Raw genomic sequence first — 26,152 nt, 5'->3', positions numbered from 1 at the left:
GTATTCTCGACAGGAAAGTTCAACTAGATGGTTTATATTGGACAAATAACTTGAGGTTGATAATTTGTGAACAAAGTTCTGCAATCAAGACGAACTCCAGGTAAAGTGTTTAGCTTTAAAAATTGCCTAGTTGTATTAATTTTTACATTAGATGTTAACAATGTATTAGATGTCAGCATGCTGTCATTCTTGTAAGTCCTGATTTATATAGTTACATTCTTTAAAAACAAGAATGGTAGTGGTCTATCATTCTTAGTTGGTTGGTTACATAGTTTTCTTCGTTTATTTCCAAATTTCGTTATTCTACAATTCAATAGCAGTGGCTTCTCGTTTATCACCACCAGATATCATGTTCATACATATGTTGCTGGTTTTGAAGAGGGATATCAAACCAAAAAAAAATCATGTTTTACTTAATGGTTTATATTTACAAAATAACCTGAGGTTGACAATGTGTGAAAAAAGTTCTGCAATCAAGACTAACTCGAGGTTAAGCTGTGGTGTTTTAGATTGGTGTTAATTAGTTAATTTTTTGATATTACATTTATACACAACTTCAAGTGCTATTTTTATTTCTCTGCAGTTCACCAGATATCGACAGCATGAATTGCATGAAGTAATCCACCTTGTCTCTGGGTTGCAGCAAAATATTGACCTATGGAAATTGAAGACCACTTTTGCCCATCTGGTATGATAAAAGCCTGAGCAGCAGACATTATCCATTGGTAATTAGATAAAAATAGGAGATGATAGTTTTTCGTATTTTTCCCTTTAGGTGTGCAACAATATTATCTGTAAGATGGGTGAAAAAATTGTGAACTAGGATGCAATGATTTCAGATTGCTTTTTAATTGGAACTGAGTCCAAAAGGTATTTTTCTATGGTTCAAAAATAGCCTATACAAGACATTTGAGGGTGACTGTTAGAAACTAAATTTCTGTTGACAATTAGTTAGATATTTATATTAGAATCTGTGGACAGGTGGTGGGAGATTATTATATCCTTCTCGTTTAGGTGTTTTGTTAATGTGTATAGAACAAATGAGTGTTTTCCGTGTATTTAAGCATTTCGTATTTGATAAATAGAAGGTCGGTAGGTGCATTTCCTGCAGTGGATGTTAACGAGTAGCCTGGTGTATCGCGGATGAAGTATAGTTCCCTAGTAATTGAAGCAAAGAGCAATTGCGCTACAACTGGTATGCTTAGATCGTGAGCAGATGACTCCATCCGTTGGTGGATGGTATTAATCGCGATACAATGCCAGAATGGAGTGAGGTAATACGAAATTTATTGGCTGAGTCGTTTGGTTTAATATGCGGTTTCTCAGATATTGACAGTATGAAGCAGATTTCTCGTCCGTGAAGCGTTTGGGGTGTAACACATCTGAAGAATGAGTCCAATTGTGCCCATCTGACATGGCTAGATGCTGGGCAGAAAACTTAATCCATGAGTAAACTAAACAGGTAAATGATATGTTCTCATAGTTTTCCTTTCGGTATGGGACATCATTATCTGTATGATTAAGTTAAGGTGAAAATATTATTAGATGTTTAATGTAAATTGTTTGATTTTTTCAGATAACCACTTGTTTATTGATTGTTACTAAGGTATGAAGGGTATTTTTCTGATTTCTTAAATGAGCCTAAATAAGTTTTTATGTCTTTATTAGGTTATTTGTGGATGGAAATTAACTTGACAACAGTGGCCAAAGGAAATGAGATGTAAAATGTGAACCATATGATGATACAAGAATAGACAAGGTAATCTGCTTGAAATACATGTAAATATGTAAAAAATTAAAAGTTTTATATTAGGAACTGTTGATGTATGACAAATTACTGAGGAATTGTCTGGATAAGAAAATCTGTTTGAACCGTAATTTACATTACGGATTGTTGATATCAATAAGGAACATGGATAATGCAACCTAGTTAAATGAATTGTATGCATAGCATACCATGGAAGTCGATTTTGATTTGCATCAAATTTCCCTACGGATGGGGAGAGCAGCATTAACCTGTACGCGGCTGGTGGTTTGCAGAAAACGTAATGGTAGTTATCTTTCATCAACATATTTCATCAATATATTGATAATGAAATATACTGGTGTTAAAGTGGGGTGATGTAATTTATGTATGGATAGGTTGATTGTTATTAATTTAGGTTAATTTTTGAAAGGGAACATATTTGAGTTGTTAATATTCATAATTGATTCTTTAGGTAAAAAACCTAACAAGGTAAAAATCTGATTGTTTAGTGTTTATATGTATAAGTTGTTGTAATCTTTGTTCGGTGTTTCTATTTAACTGCTATTCTAGCGAAAAGTATGGTGTCTTAAACCAGTTTCTAGTAACGCGTGAACATTTAAAAACATAAATTTTGTATATAGCACGGACTGGTAAAGGTTTACCAGTACTGCATCATTAAAGTAATAATATAATTTTAATTGCATATAGGTGCAATCATACTACAATTGCCAATATGGTATGGTAAGTATACAATGACGTACATCAATATGGCTAAGTAGGTAACAAACAAATGAACAGTAAAATAATGATTGTATGATATATCAACAAATTATAAACTAGTAGAAAATGGACAATAGTAACAATGCATGTTAAATATGCTAAAATTGTTGAGGAAAAATGATGATTCTTCCAAAACATGTAATGATTTAAAATGAACTAATTAGCTTAAGGGTCTGACTATATACTGCTACGCACACGCAGAAAAAACATTGTGCGGAGCAAGTCTAAGCAGAACAAGGTCCTTTAGCAGGCAGTCGAACGTAATGTCAGTGATTCTGAAGAGAGGTCGAACCATCTGAATTTACATTTTAATTCTTGATCAATATTAAATACGCCGCGTGATTAAAATTTTGCAGCTTCTTTACCTAACCGCTATTTGCCTTGTGAGATATCATTTGTAATGTTAGCCGTGCAATGGGCAGAAAGTAAAGAAATCTTTGAAAAGTGTAAGTTAGGTTATATATTGTTTCTTACCTGCTCTCATGTAGTTTTTTTCATCTTTGAATATAGGACAGATATAAGATGACGAATATGGTCATAAACAAGCAACAATTCATCTTACATTTGATAACATGCTAATCGTTGAAAAACATTTTTTTCTAGACAAATTGTGCCATTGCTCCACATGAGTTGCAGTGAAGAGCTTCATGTGTTCATTTGCAGTTTAAAGTGATAACAGGGAAAAGGGCAGTGAAAGTGTCAGAATAAGTATTTTGCAGGGATGTAAAATGTGTTGGGTACCCTTCTCATTTTTTCAGTTTCAAGAATGCCGTTTAAACCGTCTTTTTCTTTTCAGAAGGGCAAATTCATTTTTTAAGTACCCTAAATTGAAAACAAGTAAGGGTACTATTGCAATCATATAGTGTCTGCTCGGCAGAGCAAAGCTCAAAGGTTGAAATCACACCATGATTCTAGTATGTATTGTTTGTTTAGCAATTATAAATGTTTATATATTTCAGCAGAGGTGCAATAACAAATATCAACCAAACAATGGGAACTGTCCACAGGGTTCCTCAATCCATTGTCATATATAGTCAGCTAAGTGATCTTTCAAATATGCTAAGTCCAAAAACTGCTCTCAAAATGACTTGATACTAAAAATGAATCATTAGTATTATTTGTAGCTCAATGGTAGACCGCCAGCTTGTTAAACCGGAGTTCTGTGGTTCGATTCCTGAAACAGGCGATTTCAAACTGCTAAGTAATTTATTTCACTGAATTTATTGTAGACAGTGCCTTAAATGTACACGGAAATAAATAAATCATTACGTGAGAACTCATAGCTCAATGGTTGAGCATCAGCATAGAATGCTGAAGGTTTAGGGAACGATTCCCAATCGAGTCAAATAATAATAAAAAGTCTATGGATCTGAAAAAGAAAAGTATAATTTGACCATTAAAAAGATTCTGCTCTCTTGAACATCTCCGATAGAGTGAGATTAAGTACATCCTTAAGGGATAAAAGCCTAAAATGCATAGTGATAGCCAAAAAAAAAATTTGTAAATTCATTTGAAATATATTTTCCGTTACACAATAGAGAGTTTCTTGGAATACCACTTGCACCACAATTACATGTTACCTGGTATTCGAACCTCAGGCTCCAATTATGCCAAGCCAGCATCCTACAGATAGGGCATGAATTGCCTTCATACGCATATATAAATATTTTGTAGCCTATCGACCTATGCAATGCGAACAAGGTTATTTTAGCAATGCATGGCGACATATATATATCAGAGATGGCTGATCGGTAAAGCGTCGGATTGCCATGCTATAGGTCTTGGGTTCGATTCCCAACTAAGTTGTGATACGAAACATAATTAAACACATCATTGAAATACGTTTCAGATATTTTATTGTCCCTCCATCCACCCACAATTCCACCACTATTTATACATTTTACATAACAATACAAAGCATACACAAAAACACTTAACTAACCTGTTGGCTGCCACGCCACTAAAACTACGCTAGCTACATCGGGATCAGAGAGATCCCGACCAAAGGGGACTTGTCCGCCGACAGTCCGGGCTGACGCGATGATGAGACCTTTACGTAAATGCACATACCCGGTCTACATCATCGCACCGATCAAGGGATTCCCTTTGGTGCATTGCCTAAAGCGCCATACGGCGAATCTTGGGCAGTTGCTACTGCTCCACCCCATGGCAGATAAACCATGGAGCAGAACAGCGCGGCCCGTCCCTAACAAGCTATAAAAAAAAGGGGATAAACGTGGGTGGCAGCCAACAGGTTAGTTAGAATGACAAAATACATCGATACCACAACGACAGATGATGACGAGGCGACCACGAGGCGTAGAAGGGGCAATCACGAAGCGACCAGGAAGGGCGAGGCGAAGATGGCACGACGAGCGAGGCGAAGAGGGGACGATGGTCGATGCGAAGAGGGCACGAGGGGCGAGGCGAAGACGGATGACGGGCGCGGTGACGGCGGGGCGAAGACGGATGACGGGCGCGGTAACAGCGGGGCGAAGACGGGCGAGGCGAGGCGACGACGGGCAAGGCGAGGCGAGGACGTGTTGGCTGCAAAATTAGAAAATGAAAAGGGAGGCTTTTAAAATGATGGTTGTAAATAATTGGCAACAAAAATTAGAGAAACAGACTGATTTAACCTGACTGAATCTTACATGAGATGATGAGCCGGCCAGGAATATAAGAAAAACAAGACTTGATGACTTGACGATTTCAAACAAACATATTTTTCAGCAGTGGTATCCTTCCTTCAGGCTTAGCGTCCTTTGCACTTTCTGTTCCACAGACTAGAAATAAAAGCAGAACCATGCCAATCTGATACAGACTGACAAAACATGAGTGTAATACCTCATCACTCAACACAACATCCTGCCACTTGACAGCATCGGTAGAAATGCCAACAGAATTGCTCAAATGGTGATGTTTAATGGTTGACAACCCAATATACGGTGCACTTGCCAGATCTGAACTGACATGACGAGTAGCAGAACGAGAAGATGAAATTGCAATCTATAGCATTTGTGACATTCATAGCCTTTCTCCAGTTAGCTTCCTTAGCAATTTAGGTTCCACGAGCTACTTGTAAAAGCAGAAACATGGCTATTGGAATCAGATTGCCCAACTATAAACTGAATACCTCTCAATCGGCAAAATTAAGGTTGCAAATTTTTTGATTTGACAGCTGGCATATCCGATCACAAGATCACTTCAAAAACAAAGAAACGGATAACAACACTTTATAGCTGATGGCACACGATTTGAAAAGCTTAAACTTTTTATTGGAACGTAACAGTCAAGAGATATCGCACACGGGTTACACGTACCAGAAGGTGAGAAAAAAATAACAGGCGCAGCAGCGACATCTAGTTGTCAAACAAAAAACGTAAGTTTTAAAAGCGAAGAAAGGGAAAAAAAAAAAAAAAAGAGATGACATTGAAATTTTTCGTTGATGCGGCATACGATATAATGACCATACATGAATGCAATGATAAGCGTGTTGTCACCCATTTTAGCTGCTACTAGTCTTGGCAGTATTTCTTTCCTGGATTTGGCGCATATATACGTTTTGGCACATAACAGTGGTTGACCTAAAATCATTTCAAGTTAATAGTCAGGTAGAAAAATATGAAGGCAATCTAACTAAATTTGACTATTTTTGTGTGCGATAATCTGCCTAAATACCTTTTGCATACTTCGTGCTGAGATTTTTCTCGCGTTCACCTCTAAACTGGTTCCTTTTTAAAATATATAATCCACCTTAAGTTTACTTTGATCTGCAGGTGTCAGTTGCTATTTTTCAAGAATTCCGAATGTCATGTGGAACTGTTAATGATACAAAATATATTTAACTAGTTAGTGAACTGATTCAGGGAAAGAATAATGTCATTTTACCTAGGGAATCTTAGCTAAAATGATATTTGGCTAACTTGTGCTGTCAGGTAGAATTCCACCTCAGATGACAGATCAGCAATCCATGGTCTACACCCGAAAAATAAAAGAAATATAAATTTATTTATGCAGTTTTTGATCAATCAAATTACCTTTTGGGCTATTGGCCTCCTGTCTACAAGGAAGTTAATAGCACGGAACAAGTAAGTTCCCAAATAGTTCAAGCACTAACACAACACCATTATTTTCCATCAACTGTTTTTTAAATTTGTATCTGTTATCTGAACAAATATTGAGTATTGAAAATTCCTGAAATTAGATACCTGGAAGATAATAAATAATTATACAATGAAGCAAAGACTTCCTCTACTGTCTTACGCGTGCGTGTCACCATCACTCAAATGTTGGGCTTTAAAATTTTTGATATAACTATTTTCACTTATGTACCAACTTACCATCTGGTACATCCGAGCTATCTGCTTCTATCCCTCTACAAAAGAAATCTGCTACGCTTATGTTTTGCAACCACCATCTCGTAGAAGTACAAACGATTTTCTAAATAGCCGTTGTTGGATGTTGGGAAAAACACCAACCTGAATGTTGAATATTCAGTGGATGGTTATTACCAAAATTATTGCTCATAAAACTTACATTAAAAAAATTCTTTACAGAACACGTCTCCCAATAACTTCCGCCAGGTCTCCCTAACTTCCAATCCAAGTATTGCATCATATTGACGGTTAATAAGAATTTCCTGAAGGAATTGCAGAAAAGAAAAAAGAAAAAAAAGTCAGTTGCAAACTCAGACTATCAAGTTTAACTGAGGAAGGAACACTTCCCATGTAAGCTTAAAGGTTGAACATCAACTAAACAGTCAGGACAACCCAAGATTGGTTACAATTGATCCAGAATAATAAAATGAAGCTATAGAAATACACAAGCAATATAGAGATGCCCAATATTTGCACTCATTTATGGAGATGCTAATTTGGTTTGAAACGTAGAAATGCAATCAGCCAACAAGTTGGCAGCTCCTCCTAGAATGCAAAAATCCTAAGCTAGCAATAGAAATTCACATCTACACCTTGCATCCCTGTAACAATATTATTTTTTAAATATGAAATACTAGACCTCATATTCCAAAAGCAAATTAATATTGATTCAATAGATAAGAGGTTGAAAAGCAAGGCCAGAAGTGCTCGTTCCTATCCAGACCATGTCCCCCCATAAAAGTAGTAGCCACCTGACGCAAACTTAAAGAATAGCAGAATTAGTGAAACGCCTGAATGATCTACAGTCAAAAATCAGCAATTGCATTTTGATTTTTGGAACTTCTCACTCATAATTTAGGGGATGACTCCTTCCCTGTTAATAATTAGGTTTTGGAAAAAAAAAGAAGGATTTCAGCTTCCAGAGGTACTAGATTAAACTGGAGTTAGTTATCTTCAAATTTACCAATATGCTTCAGAACTGCAAGCTCCACTGACTAACAATTTTCTTCTAAATTTTGAATATCCAGTTTGATAAAGTAAACAATTCTAAAGAAAGAAATATTTTAACAAAAATAAAAGCATTTAAATGGAAAATGAATATCACCATCCACAATTTTGTGTAAAACGTTTCTTTCAAATTTCCTAAAAGTAAGAAAAGATATCCTTTCACAATTACTTGAAGGCTCTGCAATGAAACTGTTGTACGTGTTTAGGATGAATAAGTTATCAGTCATACGTCACATTAGGATTAGTGAAACTAATTAATTAAAATTCCCTCCTTTTACCTAAACAATACCTTTAGTGCTCTTACCACAATCAGTTATGTTGAGTAACCAACTTTACCATGACCAGCCATTTTGAGTAACTTGTCACATTCTAAATCAATAATCGATTTTTCGCGTATATGGCACTTGTCTCCGACCCGCTTCTCCAGCGCCATTTTCCGTGTCAACAAAGAACGTTCCTTTTCCTCCTTTTTTTTTTCTTTGAACCTGAAATCCTGAAATTTTTTGTTTGCAAAAATGTTTCCTGGATTTTTTTTTTTAGAAAAAATTATTTTTGGCTGTAAATTTTGGATTTTCTTCAAATTTACCCATTTTTTCACAAAATGGTCATCAAAATCAGTACTACGTCCATGGGTGATTCAAACTTTAGACCTCTGACTTACCATGCCGCCGCTTTACCATTGAGCTACGACTGATATAATACTTTCGATCAGCTACATAACACAAAATCTCTGTTAACACTTAGAAAATTCTCAAACTGTCGTTTATATAATAGAGGGCTAGTCATGGCTCAACAGACGAGCGATGGCCTGGGAAGTTGGCAATCTATCCCCCGGATCTGGCTTTGTATGCCACTTCTAATGGCCACGTGGTGGTCCACGGAACAAGCCTCAGTTGCCTTGGAAGCTCGACGGTGTATCGCTTGCATCACTTCCAGGTACCCCACGCCTAGTGGCTGTGTACCCCATGACATATACCACGCTATGGGATATACCGTCAGATAGGCTACCCCTCTCCTAGTGGTCACATAGTAGTCCGGGCAACCAGGCTCACTTGCTCTATTGGATGTCACACCCATTACTGCCATGTGATAGAAAATTTTATCACAATATTAGAACGAAACGCAACTGGGCTGAGTGTTCACAGTATTATGCCATGAGTGACAAAATACTAAACGCCATATTTTCGTATCATTTAAAGACAACCTTTGACACTTAGAAATATTTTGTAGCAAGGTTCAATGTAAATTCATATTTCGCTTCAGATTCCGTCCCAATAAATTCAATAAAGTGCAATAGTTTTTTAACAAGCCTTTAGCCAGAACCTTCCCTACAACATGAGGTTTCCATTTTCTTTCACTTTAAGCAACCACTGAGAAACAAAGATCGCTATGTCAACCAGGAAAAAACTACAGTGGGTTATCTTTACTTCCAACACATCTGACATGTATTGTCTAGTAATGAAATAAAGAAATAAAATGTAAGAAGGTAAGAACACAGGAAAAGTGACAAAAAACAACAAAAAAACCTTTACAGGTGCCGTCAACTCTAAAAAAACAAAACATCTTCAGCTTACCCCACCATAATGGATGTTCTCGAAATTCCGAGTTCCCAACACCTTAACTTTTGCCTGTTTCGCGTGTAACTGGTATATTAACATTCCCCTGCTCCGCCTTTTGAGTCACTTGCGGAGTAGACTGTGAAGTTTGTTGCGGCGGCAATTGCTTCACTTCGATCTCACGCTCCTTCCCCTAAACAAGATTGTTACAAATTAAAATAAACCAGCAGCAACTTCTAAGTATCTACTAACCGCTTCGATGGCCTTCTTTTGTGCAGATACGACTAGTGTACCATTATCTGACAAAGTGGCGTTTAAGTTGTCAACGTCGACATTCGGTGGGAGGAGATATCGGCGTCTAATATGACGATAAATACGGCCATAGTCATCAGGCTTTTCTTCGTGTTCTGCACAGACCATCAGATTTCTGTCCACCAACTTCACCTTGATCTCGTTCGATTTGAAATCTCCAAGGTTTAAGCTCACCTAATGAGAAAAATGATTACGTGTATCTAACAAAACGTTAAACAACTATATACCTGATATTTATCCTTGTCACTGACGACTTCTCTGGCTTGTTGGAAGGGCCTCGTCGTCATGGGGGGCATGTTGAACAAATCTCTCGGCCAGAACGAAGAAAACGGCGAATCCACCCAACGGGACACTGGATCTTGTTGAAGAAGAGACCACGTATCACGAGGATAAGGGGTAGAATAGTAGTCGGAGAAAGGATCGTAACTCCAGAGAGCCATGATTAGTGTAAGAAGACGGGAATGTTTCTTCTCTAAAAACTGTTGATTCAATCTGCCAATCTTCTCGACTGAGGCTCAGATGGTTTTCAAGGGGTTTTATAGCGGAACCAGAACAATACTCGTGGGATATCGAAACATCGAAACAAAACGAAACGTCGAATTTTCCAGAAAAGGATCGCAAATCAAACGTTAATTGTTAATCCACGCTAACTTAGGCGGTTTGTTGGAAATGGCATTTGCTGTACAACGAAATTCACATGGGAGATCCTTTTTCTTGACGGTTTGATCCGTTTAGTTAGAGCGTGATTTATGTGATAACGAAGAGGGTGGAATGGTTGGATACTAATACTAGAACTTGCTTGATCAAGCTAAAAAAAAAAACTCAAGCAATTTCTAGAATTATTGCTATAGTAAAAAGCGTTGGGGTTCTACAACTTGTTAGGGGTGGGAAAGGAAGGCGATAATTAAGTCTCCAATTCACTGGAACGCTTTTTTTGCTTTCCAGGAAAACATTCGTTGGAGTTTTTGCAACCATACAGCACGCAAGGTGACGTCGAACCCTCGCAGGCTGGACGGTTGAACGTATAAATAAGCCATGAACATACTAGACAGTCAGTGAGTTGTTTGGTACTAGTCTTAGCTGATCATCTGTATCTTTTCTACGTAAAAGTTCACTCCGGCTTTTTTTAACGATAGATTTCGGTGCTTTCATTTTCTGAGATTGTGCAACGACGTTTTCCTAATTACTTTCCATGTTTCTACGTTTAGAGAAAAATGTCGCTCTTACCATTTACCGATTTCGATACGGTGGACCCGTTCCAGTCACTTCAAACGTTCGATCCCTTCTTTAATAGACGAAATATTATTCCGCGGTCGATGAGACAAACGTTCCGTCGTATGGATCGGGAACTTGGAAGGCTGCTGTCTAGTGTCAAAGAAGACGACAAATCGTTTCAGGTTATGCCATTAATGATGTAAAAAATTTTTTTTCTTACTGACCTGTCTTTCTCGTGCAGGTTATGGTTGATGTATCTCACTTCGATCCCAGTGAAATTTCCGTCAAGACAACTGACAATAACATCATCGTTCATGGTAAGTTGGTCTCCTTGGCACATTGAAATGTGGAAATCTCGTAACTTATGATTATTTTTCCTTTTCATATAGCTAAACATGAAGAACGCAACGACCAATATGGCACTGTTTCGCGAGAGTATGTTCGTTAAAGTATTGTTTGGAAACAAACTGAATTTCACTTACGATTCAGGTTCCGCCGCCGAGTCTCCATTCCTCGAGGAGTCAATGCCGACTCCGTAACTTCCACCATGTCTCCTGATGGTATTTTGACCATTATGGCACCGAAAATGATGCTGGAAGGTAAGTTTGTGTAGTAAATAACTTCAAAAAGCATAGAAATAATGCTGATTACCTTGCTGACATTGCAGGGTCTAATGAACGCGTTATTCCGATTACCATGACCGGTAGTGCTGGGTCGGCCAATCCACCAACCCCAACTCCCCAAAGGACTTAGAATCCCAACAGAGCTGCAGCCAATCTACATACTCGAGAAACGATACTGGAAGATGTACAGATAATCGTTCCTAGATTTCTCCTTCTTCCTTTTCCACTTGAACCTTGATTCTTTTCTTTTTTGTTAACCATTCCGCGTAACTCCTTCTACTTTCGTGTGTTGGGCTGATGTTCGTGTAAGACGTAAACCGAATGTGAGCTTGAAATACAAACTACCTTGACGACCGGAATTATGCCTAAGCCTTAACAAGCACGCGTAACATCTTGGGTTTGTTTTACAGCAGCGAAGGGATGTTAGAAACCCATTCTTGTACCTGTTTTCAATTTCTGGAGAAAAGATGCAAGTGGAACTTTTAACTACCTTTAAGCACATCGGCCATCCGACGAGACATAAGCGGTAGGCTTTGGTGGGGTAGCCACTATCGGAAGTTGTTTGACTCTCCAATCAACACTAAAAGAATTTAGTTTGGATGTTGGGCTAACGGAAGGCAGACAAACAATCAAAAACAGCATCATTTTTTAACTGAATTTAAAAATCGCGTGATTTTCAAAGGAGCTTCTTCGTTACCTGAAGTGGAAAACGTTAAGTTAACCTTATAAATAAAAATAGTTACATGCTGTAATTTGATGAAAAACCGGAAACCAACGGTACGGACGGAATAGTGTGTTTTCTTTTGCAATGATTAATACAGTCGAAATCATTACGGGAGTAATAGAAACGGTACGTTCCATTTCTGAGATCTGAGACACAGGCGATATAGATATCTGGACGGATTAAAAATCTTAACATGTTATGTGGGCATTAGCAGTATTAAATAGAAGAGTGGCAAAGAGGGCAAGAATTTCTCGTTAGAACGTCGTGCTCTGCGGCGCTGTGCTTGCAAACTCGGCAACTCCAAATCAACGAAGTATCCATTAGAGGCCTTCCAGTCGCCACACAACTTGCGAATCGATTGTTACATTCTGGGCAACTGTTCGACCTAAGGAAAATGAAATTGACTAACATGGAAATTATCTACTTATTTATCTTTGGTTTACCAATCTTGGATATCCGTACTGCAGTGTGGGCACTCAATCTTGCTAGACCGGCCATCTTTTGGTGGGTATTTCGTAAAAATCTCCAATGCTAGAAGGCTATAGTTTTCACGGTCGGCAGGATTAAGCTAATAAAACAGCGTCTAAAGATTAGTTTTGGAAATGCTGCTTTCTATCACAACTTACGGTAGGAATAGATTCCAGGCAAGTAAAAGCTTTAGAACAGACGTTGAAACACTTGTTGAGGGCGCTAGCCAACGCCAACATGGAGAACACAGCCTCTTCATCGAGGATATCGGTATAATCTTGCAATTTGATGGTAGTGGCCATAACAGCGACAAGTTTGCCTTGTTGAAACTGTTGCTGAGCTAATATAAAGTAATGCCAAGCTTCTGCAGGACGCCATGGCGCATCTAGAAATTTAGAAACTCGTTCCATAGTGAGCGAGTTTTGTGTCGTAACGTTTTTGGCTTCTTCAGTGAGTAGGGCAGCCAAAACGAACAATTTTTTAATTTTTAAAGGGTCATTCCACTTTTTTATTGCTTGTTCCCCAACCTGTAAAATACAAAAAGTCATTAAACTTTACTGTAAAAATTAAAAGAAAGCAAAGAATTACTTGAAACAGTAAGTTGGCAGCCTCTCTGTGGCAGTTGGCTTTGCGGAAGAGTTCTACGGCATCCGAAATCTTCCCGTGCTCTAAAAGTCGATCAGCATGAGAGACTAAACGAGAAGCAATTTCCGGAATTTGAATCTGCCGCGAGAGTTCCACTGCCAAATTCCATTGATGCAGAGCGACGCAAGTATCCAACGCTGCTTTCATTTGGTTACACTAATGATCATACGTAGGAAAAACAAAATAGGATATAAAAGATAAACAAAGTTGATTGAGACAACTTACTTTCAGGTAGCACTGAACAGCCTGTTGGCAAAGTCCAACCGAAGTGAACATAGAGGCAACTTTCGGTATAAGAGGATCTCTCTCGTCTAACAAATCTATCAGTTTCTCCAAATTTTCATAGTCTTCCATGTTGTAGTAGCAATCGACCAGCTTTTCGTTGTTTTCCGCCAGCTTGTAGTAGCGAGCGGCTTGCGCGTACTGATGTCTATCACAGAAGAAGTTGCCCATTTGATTGTAAGTAGACTTGTTCTCCAAATCAGTCGTAGTAGCTGCATTTTGCAACTCGGAAACTCGAGCCCAATCTCCCAGTTTGCGTCGGAGAGCCATAGCCAAATCCCTATAAATTCAATCGTATGAAACTACTTGTCTTTTAGAATCAAATCCCAATGTACCTTCTATCATTTTCCAAGTAGATGTTTTCAGCATCGTCAAATTTGTGAAAGTAAGCAGCTACTTCTGCTTTGATTATTCCCGATCCAACGGGAAGATTTTTTAAGCGATGCAACAATTGTAACGATGCAAAATCAGCGCATCGGACGAAAGCAGATTCAGCTGCTTGTAAATCTTTAAATAAAAAGAGTAAATAGCGATTAAATAAAATTGCCTAATAGTAAACGAGTTAATGAATCTAACCATATTGCTGAAGAGCCGATTCAGCAAGTAGCCTCCATAATCGCGGATGTGAATTTTCTTCGACGAACTGATAGGCTTCATTGGTTCCAACCTTTTCTAACAGGTGACGAGTATCCCTTAAAGATTTAGTTTCCATTGCTACCAAGTCTGTTTTCGATGGATTTTCAGGGTCTTTCAGTACATCACCGAGAGAGACGGCAAAAATTTCTAAATCCTATGAGATATAAAAGAAACAAAACGATCATTCAAAAGACTTTTGACAATAGACGCTCGTGGAATTACTCACCTTGAAATGGCAAAGATGTGCGGAGCAAACAACAGGCTCTTCTGGCTCCAAATTACGAAATATGTACATGCGTGTCTTTTCCATCAACGCAAACAATTCGGGGTTATCCATCGCCCAACACAAGTCCCAAACATCTCGGCGTTCAAACCTGAAAAACACGATTACAGATTAGATGGTACTGCAAATTCGAGTATTTTCGAGAACGCCTACGACAAAATACTGCCAAGTGTGAACGAGGCTCCATCGACTTCAAGCTGAAGTATGTGCAAAACCCCATTGTGATCTAGAATTGCCAATTTCCTGTAGTGTTTTAAAAGTTACGTGTTATCTGTGTTCATTAAATTGTTTTATGTAATTAAATGAAAAGTATGCCATACGTGCAGTTCGAATTGAGAGACATCTTTGTCGGTTCAAAGCTAAGTTGAAAATCACCAACGTATTGAACAGCTGAGGAACTAAGATTAAATCCAAGTAGATTGCGAGAGTCTGTTCCAAAAATTAACACATTATCCCGTGCTGTGAGGCAGGATAGCGAATGTTCACCGCTCAAAAAGGTTTCTATACTATAGATTTTCTCCTTGCTTTCTCGCTTAATTCCTAGAACAGTATTTAGGCTGTAATTTTTTAAAAATCATAGATTGAATCCGCTTAATATGAACTAACCTGCAATATCAATTGTAGTTTGAGATCGAGGTGTTCGATAATGCCAGAGCATGAAACTCTTCCCAGAAGCCGTGACGACGTGGCTGGACGTCATGGCCACTAAGCGTGGTTCCAAGCTTACATACTTGCTGTCCACTGGAGTTCCTAAAGCATTGCAAAGAATAAGTCCAAAGTCACATTGAGTGCTTATTTGGATCTCTTCGTCATCAAGTCTGGTAGCTAGAACACAATGGTCTCCACAGGAAGCAGTCCCAATAAATTGTCGAACTTGTTTCACGTAACGCTGCAACACGAATGTAAAAAAAATAATATTGTATCACTTTTGCATGAAGAAAAACGAAGAAACCAGTTTCCAAATACCTCATTATTTTTAGTATCCCAGAACATGACGTAGCTTTCTGGTTTATTCCGCTTGTGAAAATGATAGACGAGCGTGTTGGAAAAGCAGGTCCACATGTAGTCGTGTTTGACCTGAGCGAGGTAGATGAAGGAATCGATAGCAAAGGCCAAACGAAGAGAGAATCCTTCCCAGCTTAAACCAGTGATTTGGTGTCCTGGCAATTTCATGGTTCGTATCAATTTTCCTAGTGGTGAGTAGAAATTGATGGTGTTTTGGGTTGGGCTAGGATTTGTATCTGAAGAATGGCCAGCAATAGCCAGAATGGTGCCATCATGATTCCACTGGCAGTCTACTGGTTTTAGTTGGGTTTCAACTATGATTGGGTTCTCATCTTGGTCACTTTTCATCAATTGTAGTTTTCCATTACTGAATAGTATAGCCAGAGATGGATTTTCTGGATAGATTGAATATTTGAACCATTTCAAGGCAATCAGGCTGCATGGTGCTTCCAGATTTAGTTTCATCTATGAATCAGGGTGAAACAAAAAGATATTAGCTATATTACATCACTATGTTTAAAGGAAATACATACTATGAATGTTCCTCCGCTGTCATATATATGGACTTCTCCATTTGTCAAGCCAAACAATATCATTTTCGAGTCTGGTGACCAGTCAACTTGGCTTAGCTGAGCATTCTTCAGGTCACGTCCCCACAAACGGTTGCCATCAACACTGCCAACAATAACAGCTCCATCATCATAGACAATGCAGATTTTTTGCCCATCACCATTCCATGTCATTCCAGTTACCACAGACTTATTTCTGTTGTTGATCATCTCTTCGTGCCAGGTCCCTTTTCAAACAAAAATAAGCCATCTGTATACTTCCATATTTTCAAATCTATTTCACTATGAAGCCTAACCTTTAAAAAATACCCAGACAATGATCAATCCATTTTGATCACTGGTTGTTAATTTTTGACTGGTTTCATTCCATACTGCTATGCTAACAGATCCATTATGGCCCTCCAATGTTTGATTGGCGGACAGGTTGGATTGGGCCTGGCCACCTGAATTGACCGCATTTTGATTCGATTCCAATCGAACAATTTTTAGAAGGCCGTCATCGCCACCACATGCTAAATAGCCATTTTCTTTATCCCATGCAATACATTTTAAGGGAATGCCATTTGGTATGGCTATTTTTTTACTAAGGTAGACAAACATCTTCTTGTACTTTACAAGCTTCCGTTTGAATACAATAGTCACTTGTTCGTTAAGGAGCAGTAACCATGGAGATGTGATCAAACATGCATGTACAGTTGTCCTAATCATGAAAAATAAATCGTGAATCCAGCATGACAACTCGACGATTTTTGAAACACAAAAATAATTTGAAAACCAATCCTTTCATTCTGTATTGTATCGAGATTGCAAGAAAAAAACGAAAACAGAGAATATAAAGAAAAACAGCTAAAGTTGAAGACATGGAGTATTGGGTAGTTGATTAATGTGAAGTATGCATATTATGGAAGCTTTTAAAGGGCGGTAACGCGGAATTTTCTCTTGTCTTCCGTTTCGGCACTAGAAGAGTTTGGGACATCAAAGCCTGGTGATGGGGGAGTAGGAAGGGTAGGAGTAGTTGGCGTACTCGACTGGCTGCTGGATCGTCCAAAACGAGGAAGCCGGAAAGGAAGCCTACTCGGTGGGGATCTCTTATCACTAGACGGGCTATTGACAGTGACCGGTGAGATAACCGGCACCTGCTGAGTATTGGAGAAGGAACTCAATTTCTCGAACGTTCCACTTGACACGATGGGTCTTGGCGTTTGATCGGGACTGCACCCGGTGCCAACAGATTTATCTTCTGTACTTGGCTTGGCACTATCTCCCCTGCTGATCCATTTCCTCACATCCGGCTGTTCCGCTTTCTGCTTGCTGCGGCTCTCTTCCACTTGCTTCCACAAACTAGCGATTTTGCTGGTCACGACTTTCTTCGGTGGAGTTCGTTTCAGTGGGGGCGTCGAGGACGTTTGATCATCCATGCCACTCCAAGTCGTCGTGGCCGATGTGGAATCGGAACCGATGCTGGCGCTGCTAACCGAACGCCTACTCAAAGCTGGACTGCCTTTAGACCGTGGCGAAGAGAGTGGACTCGGGCCGTTATTGAATCGACTGGGCTTCTTCGGTAGAGCTGGTTTGGCTACTTGAGTGATCTTCGGTTTTGGCGGAACCTTTGGAGGAATTTTGATCGATTGTTCTTCTTCTTTAGCAGCTACGCTTTCCGGGGATGTTGACTTCTCTTTCGTGAATGTTCCCTGTTTGCCCAGACTTGATAGAGGTGGATGTTGGGGATCAATGACGGGCACACTCTCCGATTTGGGTGGGGTTAATTTCAAGGAAGCGACGGAAGCCTTTGAAGCCATCTCTAACGAGCGTCTCTTGAGCTGCTTTGCATCTTGCTCTACCACTGGAAGCTGCCGAGGACTGCAGGGCGCACTGCTGACACGTGGACTTTTGCTATTTGATCGCATTCGGACTTGTGACTCGAGAACAGGAACTGAAGGATATTTTGATTTTTGCGTAGTATTCTGGCGCAATGCTGAGGTCCGATTAGGACGGACTGGACTTGGACTAGCTGGACTGGCGCTTCGACCACGAGACTGAGCTGCTCGTGAGACGGGGGTAGTTTTGCTTCCATTGATTTTTGCTGGAGAAATGATGGATGTTGTTTGTTGTTGTTGCGGAGGTGACGTATTCACCACTGGCCTATTGGGCCCATTAATCGGAATGACACGGACTGGGCACAAGACTCGTCGACGGCCACGAATTCCTTTGATTGCCATTGGATCTTCCAAGAATTTCTGATCTTCCGGTCGGACGATCTTGGTCTTCCTTACATCTCCTCCTTCATTGTTCTCCAGTCCTTCTTGATGCAATGCCATCTGCTTCACTCGAAGACATAGGGATCTAGGAATTTAAATTTTTAATTAAATAAATTTCATTTCTTTGTAAAATTTGATGTACCTATCCGATTCTGATTCGTTGGATACTAGACTCAGAGTTTCGCAATCCAGCATGCATTCTTCACTAATCAATTCAGAAGAATTGCTATTCTTCCGGCTGAGTTTCACCTCTTCTTTCAAGGTACGAATCACGGCTTTGGCATCCATTTCTAAGGCGGACAATTCTGAGGCACTCATACTCTTCTGATTTTCAACATCCGTCTTTCCAACATCCCCATCAGTGGTGGAAATAGTTTGCGTCATGAAACGTTCACGTTCCGACGACCGACGTTGCTTGGCCGTCTTCTTCGTTTCTTCACAATTATTCTGCACGGCATTGCTAAACCCGTTTTCGACACTCTCTTCCATCGAATTCGCGTTGAGAGTGTACGTCTGATAACGTTCTTTCTCGGTCTGACGTCTATCACGAGGGGTTAATTTCCTCCTCTCTCCCGTTGGTGAGGAAGAGACGCTATCGTCCGTGTTGGCATTTTCATCGACCGTGTGTTCCATAATGGCCAGCTGAGTTAGCAATCCTTCTCGACGTTGTTCATCGTCAAAATAGGTGGGATCTAAGACACTGCAAGTTAAACTGGCAAATGAATCTGTCACCCTAGATGTCAGCAGTTCTGCAGGTGGTTTAGTATTTTCGATCCGGAAGGATGTCGAGGCACTCATGTTGGACTGTTCCGTTGATATCACCAAGCCCGATGAAAGAGCTTGTTTTAACAGAGGATTAGCTCCATTAACTGGAGTACGTCCTCGATTGATGTCCGTTTGATTAGCTAAAGATTTTCTTGTCAAAGAAGGTGATTTCTTTGATGTATCTGTCCAGCTTGCAGCTCCATCGATGAAACTTGATGTTAAAGACGGGAAGTGTTCGAGATCGTTGGACTGTGACGATCCATCCAAAGAATCTTGATTTTGTATCTGGGCCGCAATCTGATTGGCTTCCAGCCGAATCAGTGACGAATGGGTCATGGATGGAGAGCTGTTGGGATCCGGCTCTTCCAATTTGACCACAATATCTGACGGATCGATTACATTTCCCATACAATTTCCAGCCGATGAAGAGAAAGCAGAAAATGAACTGCTGGTAGTGACAGTTACAGTTGATGGGGAGGCACTGGCTTGGCCATCACCAGCCCTTCTTATCCCACCCGTCCAGCTTTGACTGGTCGGAATCTTGGCCCCTGAAGTTTTGGTCGATTTCGATTTCTTATTTTGATCTGTGCGGCCATCAAGATAATCGCTTTTCGATTTCGGCATACCCCAGCTAATGCAACTGTCCAACAGAGCTTGATCTTCGGCCGATGGTTCTTCATCGTTGGAATTCACGCTGAGTGAACTTAACGAGCTGTTGCGTGAAAACGTGACAGGTGTATCTTCAACCTTGTAAGAATAGCGATAATCCAAATCTACGCTCGTGTTATTGCTACATCCGCTTGCTCCCATGCGACTAGAGCCTTGACTTGAATGTCGAGAACGACGACCAGACGGCCGGGGAACATCGGAAGTGCTTTTAACCCGCATTGCCATTTGCCGGACATTGGAAAACGGGCCATGAAGAGGTGGCACTCTCTGAAAACAAAAAATCAAATGAATTTTTGCCATTAAAATTTTGATAATTGAATTATACTTCTTTAGAGGATGATGATTTAGGGAGTTCCATTGGCGGGCGAGATGGCCGGCTCTTTTGAACGCCATTAGACGTTAATGGCGCAGGCACTGTTGATTTAGCCGATATGCTCGATGTTCTTGGAGGAGGCACAGGTTTGGCTGTTGGTTTAGCTGACCTGATACATGCGTAGAGCATTTCATCATCATCATCATCATCGTCGTCTTCGATATCACTCCCAGTGTCACGGATGTTAGCTTTAGACAGGGACGAATCGATGCTCTGGCTCGCCGGGATGCCCGACACACGATTGGGCTCAGAGATATCCTGAACGCTAACCGATTTCGAAATAGATGGACGGACTTCAGAAGGTACTTCCGGCACTGGAGGTTTACTGGATTTCGGTGTTTGGGGTACAGGTTGCCGACTTGTTGGTTTTCCTTGCGTGATAATTTCTAATAGCAAATCATCTTCGCTGCCACTCTCTTCGCTCCATTCGTTAGACTCAATTGGGACAGGGTCGGAAGCCGCGGCCATTGAAACCACTTCAACTTTAACTGTTTGTTCCGATTTTCTTTCAGTTAAGTGCGCAGAATTTAAATTACCAACTCCGTGACTCAATGGCAATAATTTGGCCGTGCTAATCACTTCGCCATCAATGTGCAACGAGCTCAAACTTGTCCATCTCGTAAGAGCCGGACTGTCTTCTTCATTGAAACGTCGAGGCTAAATTAGATGAACATTATTAAATAATTCAAAACCAAATTCATAATTTATTTATACCTCATCGTAATCGAATGTACTGCGGAAATTGACTTCAGACGCAGATCGAACAACCCGGTTAAACGTAGGATTAACGAGCTGGGCAGTTGATGGCGCAGTGGCTTGCACAGATGATGGAAGAGGCAACGGAGGTCGAGTTGCTGTAACCACTGGGGGAGGTGGAGGAGGCATCGGAGTCGGGTCTGTTGGTGAAGAAGGTTCATCTTCGAAAGACAGCTGACTGAGCGGGCTGGCCGCCCTAGTGAAAGCGGGAGTGCCTTCCATTCCAAAATTATTTGTCGAGTCATCAAACACACCATCAACACGTTGAATAGGTTTCGGCAATTGCTTTTGCTGATCTTGCTGAGCTTGCGTTCGACGTGGACTCGAAGGCATCGTTTGGCCCGGCGAATCGGGTAATTCACTGGGCGAAACGGCTCGACTTGTCAGACGACTAAACTCGCTGACAACCGAGCCCTCGTCGTGACAGTTTTGGTGCTGGTCCAAACTGTCGAGCGATTCCAAAGAGCTGGAACGCGAGAACATCAACGGCGTTTGCTGCTCCGAGTAGTTGATCTCGCAGTCGGCCGTCGTGTTGAACGTCACCGTTTTGCTCTCTTTATTGGCCGGCTGTGAACGACGTGGCATCGGCGGTGTTTTCCCTTCGACTTTATCAACTTCTTCTTCGTCTTCCTCTTTAGGTTTGTTTTCAAGTCCTGTGATTTTTTCGGCCGTGTCATCTTGCTCCATCTTGGGGCTCTCGAGTCCAGCTTCACGGAGATCAGTCAGAGACGCAGCGCTGGAGCGGGTGAATGGAGTTTCATATGGCGTGCCCTCCATGCAATAAGTTTGCATGGTATCGTTATCTGCGGCGTAGTCTTCGTCTTCATCGGGATAGCGCAAACTAAAGTCCGTCGGACGTTCGGGTTCATCCAGATCCGTTTCGCGGTACGCAGACAGGACCATGGCTTTCTTCACGGTGCTCGAATCCATTTGATCTGCTGTCTGAAGTACCGAATCCGATCCTTCGGGATTGTTATCTCCATCTACGAGAGGTTTAGGTGGCCTGGATGGTGTCCAGTGAGCTGCCACGGGGACGGAAACCACTTCTTCAGTATATTTTAAACTGTAATTAACGGGTTGATCATCTTCTTCGTAATTCAATGATGTATAACTAATTTCATTCTCGTGCGAATGCCAAACAGTTCGAGTTGCTTGTAAACGAGATCCCATTGCTGGGCTGGCCGATGAGGGTGCGGCTATTGTTCTTGGGCGGGCCGTACTACCAATAATGTCTCCGGTTGCATTCTTGCGCTCTAAGCTAGATGAACGGGCAGGTCGGATGGGTGTCGATCCGCTTTTTGGTACCAACGTCGGTGCTGTGGATGACCTTCCATAAAGGCTGGTTGTATTGTGGCCACCCAGAGAGCGATACATGCGCCTGTCGAAGGGACTCACGCCACTAGGTTCATCTAGAGGGCTGAGTGGATCGATGTTGTCACACATTTCCGTTAGCGTTTGATCAATCTCTTGTTCCAGGGCTTTCTGCTTGCGCGCTTGCAGTGAAGTGTTATGGCTCGTTGCGTTTCCGCTATTACTCAGAGAGCCATTGCTACTCCCGAATCCGGCCGATTCCAGGTTTTTCAGGGCAGCGGATGATGCTGTCGCAATCATCTTGTGTCTCGAATGGACTAAACTGCGCAACATGGGAATCGCGCCCAGATCTCGTAGCGTCGTTTGATCTTCTTTGCAACGTGCGGACAAGTTCCAAAGAGTCCCGCAGGCATTGCTCACTACAGTCAAACTAGGCGAACGTAAGTGATGCAGCAGAATTTGGAAACATCCGTGACGTCGTAATGAAGCTCGGTAATCATCACGAGTCGCGATGTGACTTGAGATGTTTCTTACAATGCCTCCGCCAGATTCGACAATGGACAAGGTTTTCGACTCTGATTTGTACGTCAGCGTACGGACAAGGAATTCCAAAGATCCCGGAGTGGCGCAAATGGTGGCCTTGTTGCAGCTAGAGTGCGACGACAGGTTCCACAAGGCCGACAGCATCGATTTGAGCGTAGACTCTCGATGCGTCTCCATCGACATGGTGATGAGCGATTGGACGACATTCGTCTGCTGTAGAGCCTCTTTGCTGGCACTGTCGGCCCGCCAAGAAAGATTGCGCAACACGCTGGCCGTCACCTAGACAAATACATAATTATGTACTATTCTTAAATTTAAAAGCCGAAAATGAATTACTTGTCTCAAATCGTCGTTAGGCGAGGCTAACTGGTGAGAAAGGACGGCGAGGAGCGGTCGCGTAGAGCAGAGCAGGGTCTTGTTGGGTCCGTGACCAAAGGTGAGGTTGGTCAGCGTCATGCTGGCGTAGCGTCGCAACGTGGTGCACTGTGCATCGTCACACAGGGACCCGTGCGCCAGCTGGTCCAGATGAAGCAACTCGGACAGACCCTGAAGCGCTCCCAAATGACTCATGGCTTGGCGGTGGTCGTCATCGAACGACAGTTTCATCAAATTGGTCACAACATTGCACGGATGGCTGTCCATGTCATCTAAAAAAACGAAATTTATTATTTATTACAAGCTAAAAACTTAAGTAGAATGTATACCATCCAAGAGCAACGGAAGACGGTTATCAATTTCCTGGTCGTGGTGGTGTAACTGGTGCATGATGGCATCTCGGAGCCGGTCGGCGTAGGAACGAATGAGCTCGAGGAGTTTGAGGATCCTGATTTCGCTTTTGACTTTACGATCATCAGTGCTGTTGTACACTAAATTATGAAGGGCTTGCGCTGCACTTGCTCGAGTTTCTTTATCAGCTTCTGTCAACATCCAGCTATTAGCTGTAACATTGCCAGGGTTGGCCCTATCTTGATTATTCGATTCACCTCCACCATCCTGATTATAAATAAGCTGAACCAGCAGCGGAATACAGCCTGTGCAAATACACGTCAAAACAATGTAACTATGTCGAATGTAATGTCAACTCACCGACTTGATGGAGGGTACTCCTCGTTTCGGGATTGGCCGACATGTGCAAGAGCTTTTGGCTAACGTTATGCCGGTCGTGAGAGAAGAGCATTGTTAGCAGGTTATAGACTACTTCTACTTTTGGACCCATCGGAGGTTTCTGGCCCCTTTCAGAGAGCAAACCGCCGCTGCCGCCGCTACCCGAAATCCCGTGACTCGAATGGATGCTCGAGGTAAAGCTCATGACACTCGCCGTATCCTTAGAAACAACGTCTGTGTAAGCTGGACAAGTTCCAAAACGTAATTGAATTACCGAATGTCCGTTTTTTTCTTCGTGATGAAGATCGAGACTGGAGCCGCTGAGCCAAATGTCTTTGTCGTTGGTCCAATCTCCGGGCAAAGCCGGCGAAGTCGACGTCGTGTGACAGAGATCGCTTGCGGCCGCTTCGCTTTTGCCAACGTGATTGACTATGAGGGTGTTAATTTCGGCCAGCTTCTGATCCAGCTTTCTCAGATGGAGGATGCGCTCTTCGCGACGTCGCACCACTTCACTGGTGGGCCCGAGCGTCTTCAGCATTCGATCCTGCATCCGTTGGGTCTCCAACTCGAGTCTCGTCCGCTCTAGTTCGTATTCTAGCGTTGGCTGCAGGCCCACACAAACGCATAAAATAAAAAAGAATATCGTAGTGTGTTAACGCGTAGGAGCTCTAAATCAATGATCGATGGTATACCGAGTCGGTTGGTAGAGGCAGTTCCCTCATTTGCCGGGCCAAGTGCTCCAACTGTGTGAAGTAACTGTGACGATCTTTGTCTTCGTGCTTCAAATGACAGAGCACTTCATTCCTTAGCAAAAAGAAAAAGAAAATTAGTGTCAAAAAAAGACATAGGATTGAGAATCGAGAAACGTACTTTTGGCGTTGGATTTCTTGGGCAATTGACTGGAGATCGCTTAGGCTCCGAGGCGTGTCAATCGACGGAAGGTTGAGATTCAATTTTAACTGAGCCCGATTGAACGCCCGTTCTGCTTCCGCATTGTTGGCACCGGCTGCCATGGTCCTTTCCTCAATATTTTGTCCTTGTTTTAGCACGATCTATGGGCGAGACTCACAAGTCAGCTACTGCACTTGGTCACAACAACAGAATGAAACCCTACATGACGGTAAGGGTGGGGTTCATGAAAAAAACAGAGGGGAAAAAATTTATAGATATTAATGGGGGAAAAAATAGAGTCGTGAGAGGAGGGAGTGTTACGGGAATGTACAGATGAGGGTGGAGTGAAATGGTGTGCATAGGGCAGGCGCATCGTCGTCCCCACTAGGCGATCAATACTTGGCAAGGGTTGATGGGTTACAAACTGAAGGGGATTAGGAACAATAGTTTTCCCTTATCTATTACAGATAACTTGATTAACCTCAAAGCATATCTAGTTTCACAGAAAAAGAGAATTAACTGCTAAAACGGAAAGAAGGAATCTGTTGTAACAGGGAAATCGAAACAGGATTCAGCTAACCAGTGATCAAAACAAAGTTAACATGCCATCAAATAATATAAAGAGGATTCATTCTGAAATATGAAGATGGCAACTGGATCTGAACGAAGCAGTTGAATACGTTTTAAGTATGACAATAAGCCTACTGAAATAAAAAAATATACACCTTTTCATAACCGCAAGCAATTGCAGCCAGTATGGTTATAGTTTGATTGGAACTAAAACATCTCACAAGGTAGAAGAAATAAAGTTGGCAAGCAGATTTACCTTAGGACAATCATTTAAAAATCTCTTGGAAAACGGTGAGTTTCATTTCCACCAGATCTTCATGACAACTGGGTCTCCAAGTATTTGTGGTTTAATAAGATTTACAACACTGGATGACGGACACTAACTTCTTAAATGGCCGTCACGATTGACAAAGTAATTAAGGGGGAAAATTGTAGTAATACTTTACAGTTTAAAAACTAGTACAAGACAGTGTTAAACAACATCAGATAGGAACTTTAATCCCACACATTTAGACCGTGCTTTCTTCCCTATTTTGAAACGAATTTGGAAAGTGTTAAGGTTTAAAATAGAGAAACTGAATATGCGTGTGTTGCGAAAGGAATGACTTATTCGACTGCTAGGCCGACTTAAGATTTGGTTTGATAGATGGCGGTAGGTAGCGTACTACCTAAGGGCGTGTTTC

At 41.3% G+C, this 26,152-nt stretch overlaps 5 protein-coding genes and 3 long non-coding RNA genes across 11 annotated transcripts in view; 2 read left to right on the top strand and 6 right to left on the bottom strand.

Moving 5' to 3' along the window:
- The window catches only part of LOC130702601 (alpha-crystallin A chain-like), a 47,643-nt gene extending 45,987 nt beyond the window's left edge, over positions 1 to 1,656 (top strand). For both annotated transcript variants that reach the window (XM_059495567.1, XM_057524276.2), the window contains exon 7: positions 1,644 to 1,656. In XM_059495567.1, coding sequence (XP_059351550.1) covers positions 1,644 to 1,649 — 6 coding nt within the window. In that variant the 3' untranslated portion in view covers positions 1,650 to 1,656. The remainder of the gene's footprint in view (positions 1 to 1,643) is intronic.
- LOC130702599 (alpha-crystallin A chain-like) overlaps positions 1 to 10,306 on the bottom strand; it is a 35,083-nt gene extending 24,777 nt beyond the window's left edge. The window contains exons 1-3 of one of the 2 annotated variants that reach the window (XM_057524273.2): positions 10,007 to 10,273; positions 9,720 to 9,953; positions 9,468 to 9,660 (exon numbers count right to left, since the gene is read on the bottom strand). In XM_057524273.2, coding sequence (XP_057380256.1) covers positions 9,529 to 9,660; positions 9,720 to 9,953; positions 10,007 to 10,219 — 579 coding nt within the window. In that variant the 5' untranslated portion in view covers positions 10,220 to 10,273 and the 3' untranslated portion in view covers positions 9,468 to 9,528. Of the gene's footprint in view, positions 1 to 9,467; positions 9,661 to 9,719; positions 9,954 to 10,006 lie in introns of those variants that run through there. The other variant, XM_059495566.1, reaches the window with a different exon arrangement.
- On the bottom strand, positions 5,006 to 5,822 carry LOC130702627 (uncharacterized). Its single transcript, XR_009004377.2, has 4 exons — positions 5,661 to 5,822; positions 5,372 to 5,599; positions 5,179 to 5,310; positions 5,006 to 5,074 (listed from the first exon to the last, which is right to left on the bottom strand). It is a non-coding gene; the product is annotated as an uncharacterized LOC130702627 (long non-coding RNA).
- LOC130702622 (uncharacterized) lies at positions 5,876 to 7,181 on the bottom strand. The gene is made up of 6 exons (XR_009004372.1): positions 7,064 to 7,181; positions 6,868 to 7,005; positions 6,565 to 6,735; positions 6,416 to 6,502; positions 6,206 to 6,346; positions 5,876 to 6,111 (listed from the first exon to the last, which is right to left on the bottom strand). It is a non-coding gene; the product is annotated as an uncharacterized LOC130702622 (long non-coding RNA).
- On the bottom strand, positions 7,544 to 8,351 carry LOC130702624 (uncharacterized). Its single transcript, XR_009004374.2, has 4 exons — positions 8,009 to 8,351; positions 7,868 to 7,950; positions 7,752 to 7,777; positions 7,544 to 7,665 (listed from the first exon to the last, which is right to left on the bottom strand). It is a non-coding gene; the product is annotated as an uncharacterized LOC130702624 (long non-coding RNA).
- Positions 10,307 to 10,984: 678 nt separating the features above from the next.
- On the top strand, positions 10,985 to 11,784 carry LOC130702602 (heat shock protein 23-like). The gene is made up of 5 exons (XM_057524277.2): positions 10,985 to 11,176; positions 11,236 to 11,311; positions 11,384 to 11,429; positions 11,484 to 11,593; positions 11,662 to 11,784. The coding sequence occupies exons 1-5, from the start codon at positions 10,994 to 10,996 to the stop codon at positions 11,745 to 11,747; spliced, it is 501 nt and encodes a 166-aa protein (XP_057380260.1). The 5' UTR covers positions 10,985 to 10,993; the 3' UTR covers positions 11,748 to 11,784.
- Positions 11,785 to 12,333: 549 nt separating this feature from the next.
- Positions 12,334 to 16,905, bottom strand: LOC130702573 (WD repeat-containing protein 35-like). The gene is made up of 14 exons (XM_057524242.2): positions 16,526 to 16,905; positions 16,194 to 16,456; positions 15,622 to 16,125; positions 15,262 to 15,544; positions 14,976 to 15,195; positions 14,809 to 14,898; positions 14,599 to 14,746; positions 14,313 to 14,526; positions 14,072 to 14,243; positions 13,680 to 14,016; positions 13,398 to 13,610; positions 12,968 to 13,336; positions 12,785 to 12,909; positions 12,334 to 12,726 (listed from the first exon to the last, which is right to left on the bottom strand). The coding sequence occupies exons 1-14, from the start codon at positions 16,827 to 16,829 to the stop codon at positions 12,558 to 12,560; spliced, it is 3,411 nt and encodes a 1,136-aa protein (XP_057380225.1). The 5' UTR covers positions 16,830 to 16,905; the 3' UTR covers positions 12,334 to 12,557.
- Positions 16,906 to 16,992: 87 nt separating this feature from the next.
- On the bottom strand, positions 16,993 to 26,096 carry LOC130702615 (adenomatous polyposis coli protein-like). 2 transcript variants are annotated; one of them, XM_057524290.2, is made up of 11 exons: positions 25,726 to 26,096; positions 24,879 to 25,060; positions 24,701 to 24,812; positions 24,283 to 24,612; positions 23,991 to 24,228; positions 23,609 to 23,935; positions 23,241 to 23,551; positions 21,009 to 23,183; positions 20,247 to 20,951; positions 18,630 to 20,188; positions 16,993 to 18,572 (listed from the first exon to the last, which is right to left on the bottom strand). In XM_057524290.2, exons 2-11 carry the CDS (start codon positions 25,019 to 25,021, stop codon positions 17,141 to 17,143), a joined length of 7,332 nt encoding a protein of 2,443 aa, XP_057380273.1. In that variant the 5' UTR covers positions 25,022 to 25,060; positions 25,726 to 26,096; the 3' UTR covers positions 16,993 to 17,140. The 2 variants fall into 2 exon arrangements, with proteins under 2 accessions (XP_057380273.1, XP_059351547.1); XM_059495564.1 differs by lacking the exon at positions 25,726 to 26,096 and having other exon boundaries at positions 24,879 to 25,117.
- Between the last annotated feature and the right edge of the window lie 56 nt (positions 26,097 to 26,152).

This window comes from Daphnia carinata, chromosome 6 (assembly GCF_022539665.2).
Source record: "Daphnia carinata strain CSIRO-1 chromosome 6, CSIRO_AGI_Dcar_HiC_V3, whole genome shotgun sequence".
NCBI classification, from domain to species: Eukaryota; Metazoa; Arthropoda; class Branchiopoda; order Diplostraca; family Daphniidae; genus Daphnia; species Daphnia carinata.
Note: the sequence above shows the minus strand (reverse complement) of the source record. Positions and strands in the feature narration are given on the sequence as shown.

Bases quoted from the DNA above. Each gene is read 5' to 3' on its own strand.
- LOC130702602 (XM_057524277.2), top strand. From the start codon at position 10,994: ATGTCGCTCTTACCATTTACCGATTTCGATACGGTGGACCCGTTCCAG. The intron at 11,177-11,235 runs GTTATGCCATTA...TTTCTCGTGCAG, and splicing joins AAGACGACAAATCGTTTCAG to GTTATGGTTGATGTATCTCA. The intron at 11,312-11,383 runs GTAAGTTGGTCT...CTTTTCATATAG, and splicing joins CAATAACATCATCGTTCATG to CTAAACATGAAGAACGCAAC.
- LOC130702615 (XM_057524290.2), bottom strand. From the start codon at position 25,021: ATGGCAGCCGGTGCCAACAATGCGGAAGCAGAACGGGCGTTCAATCGG. The intron at 24,229-24,282 runs GTAATTCAATTA...GTTGTTTCTAAG, and splicing joins AAGAAAAAAACGGACATTCG to GATACGGCGAGTGTCATGAG. The intron at 18,573-18,629 runs GTACATCAAATT...TTAAATTCCTAG, and splicing joins AACGAATCAGAATCGGATAG to ATCCCTATGTCTTCGAGTGA.
- LOC130702573 (XM_057524242.2), bottom strand. From the start codon at position 16,829: ATGTTTGTCTACCTTAGTAAAAAAATAGCCATACCAAATGGCATTCCC. The intron at 15,545-15,621 runs GTATTTGGAAAC...TTCGTGTTGCAG, and splicing joins GGGATACTAAAAATAATGAG to CGTTACGTGAAACAAGTTCG. The intron at 14,747-14,808 runs GTAGGCGTTCTC...CGTGTTTTTCAG, and splicing joins ACACTTGGCAGTATTTTGTC to GTTTGAACGCCGAGATGTTT.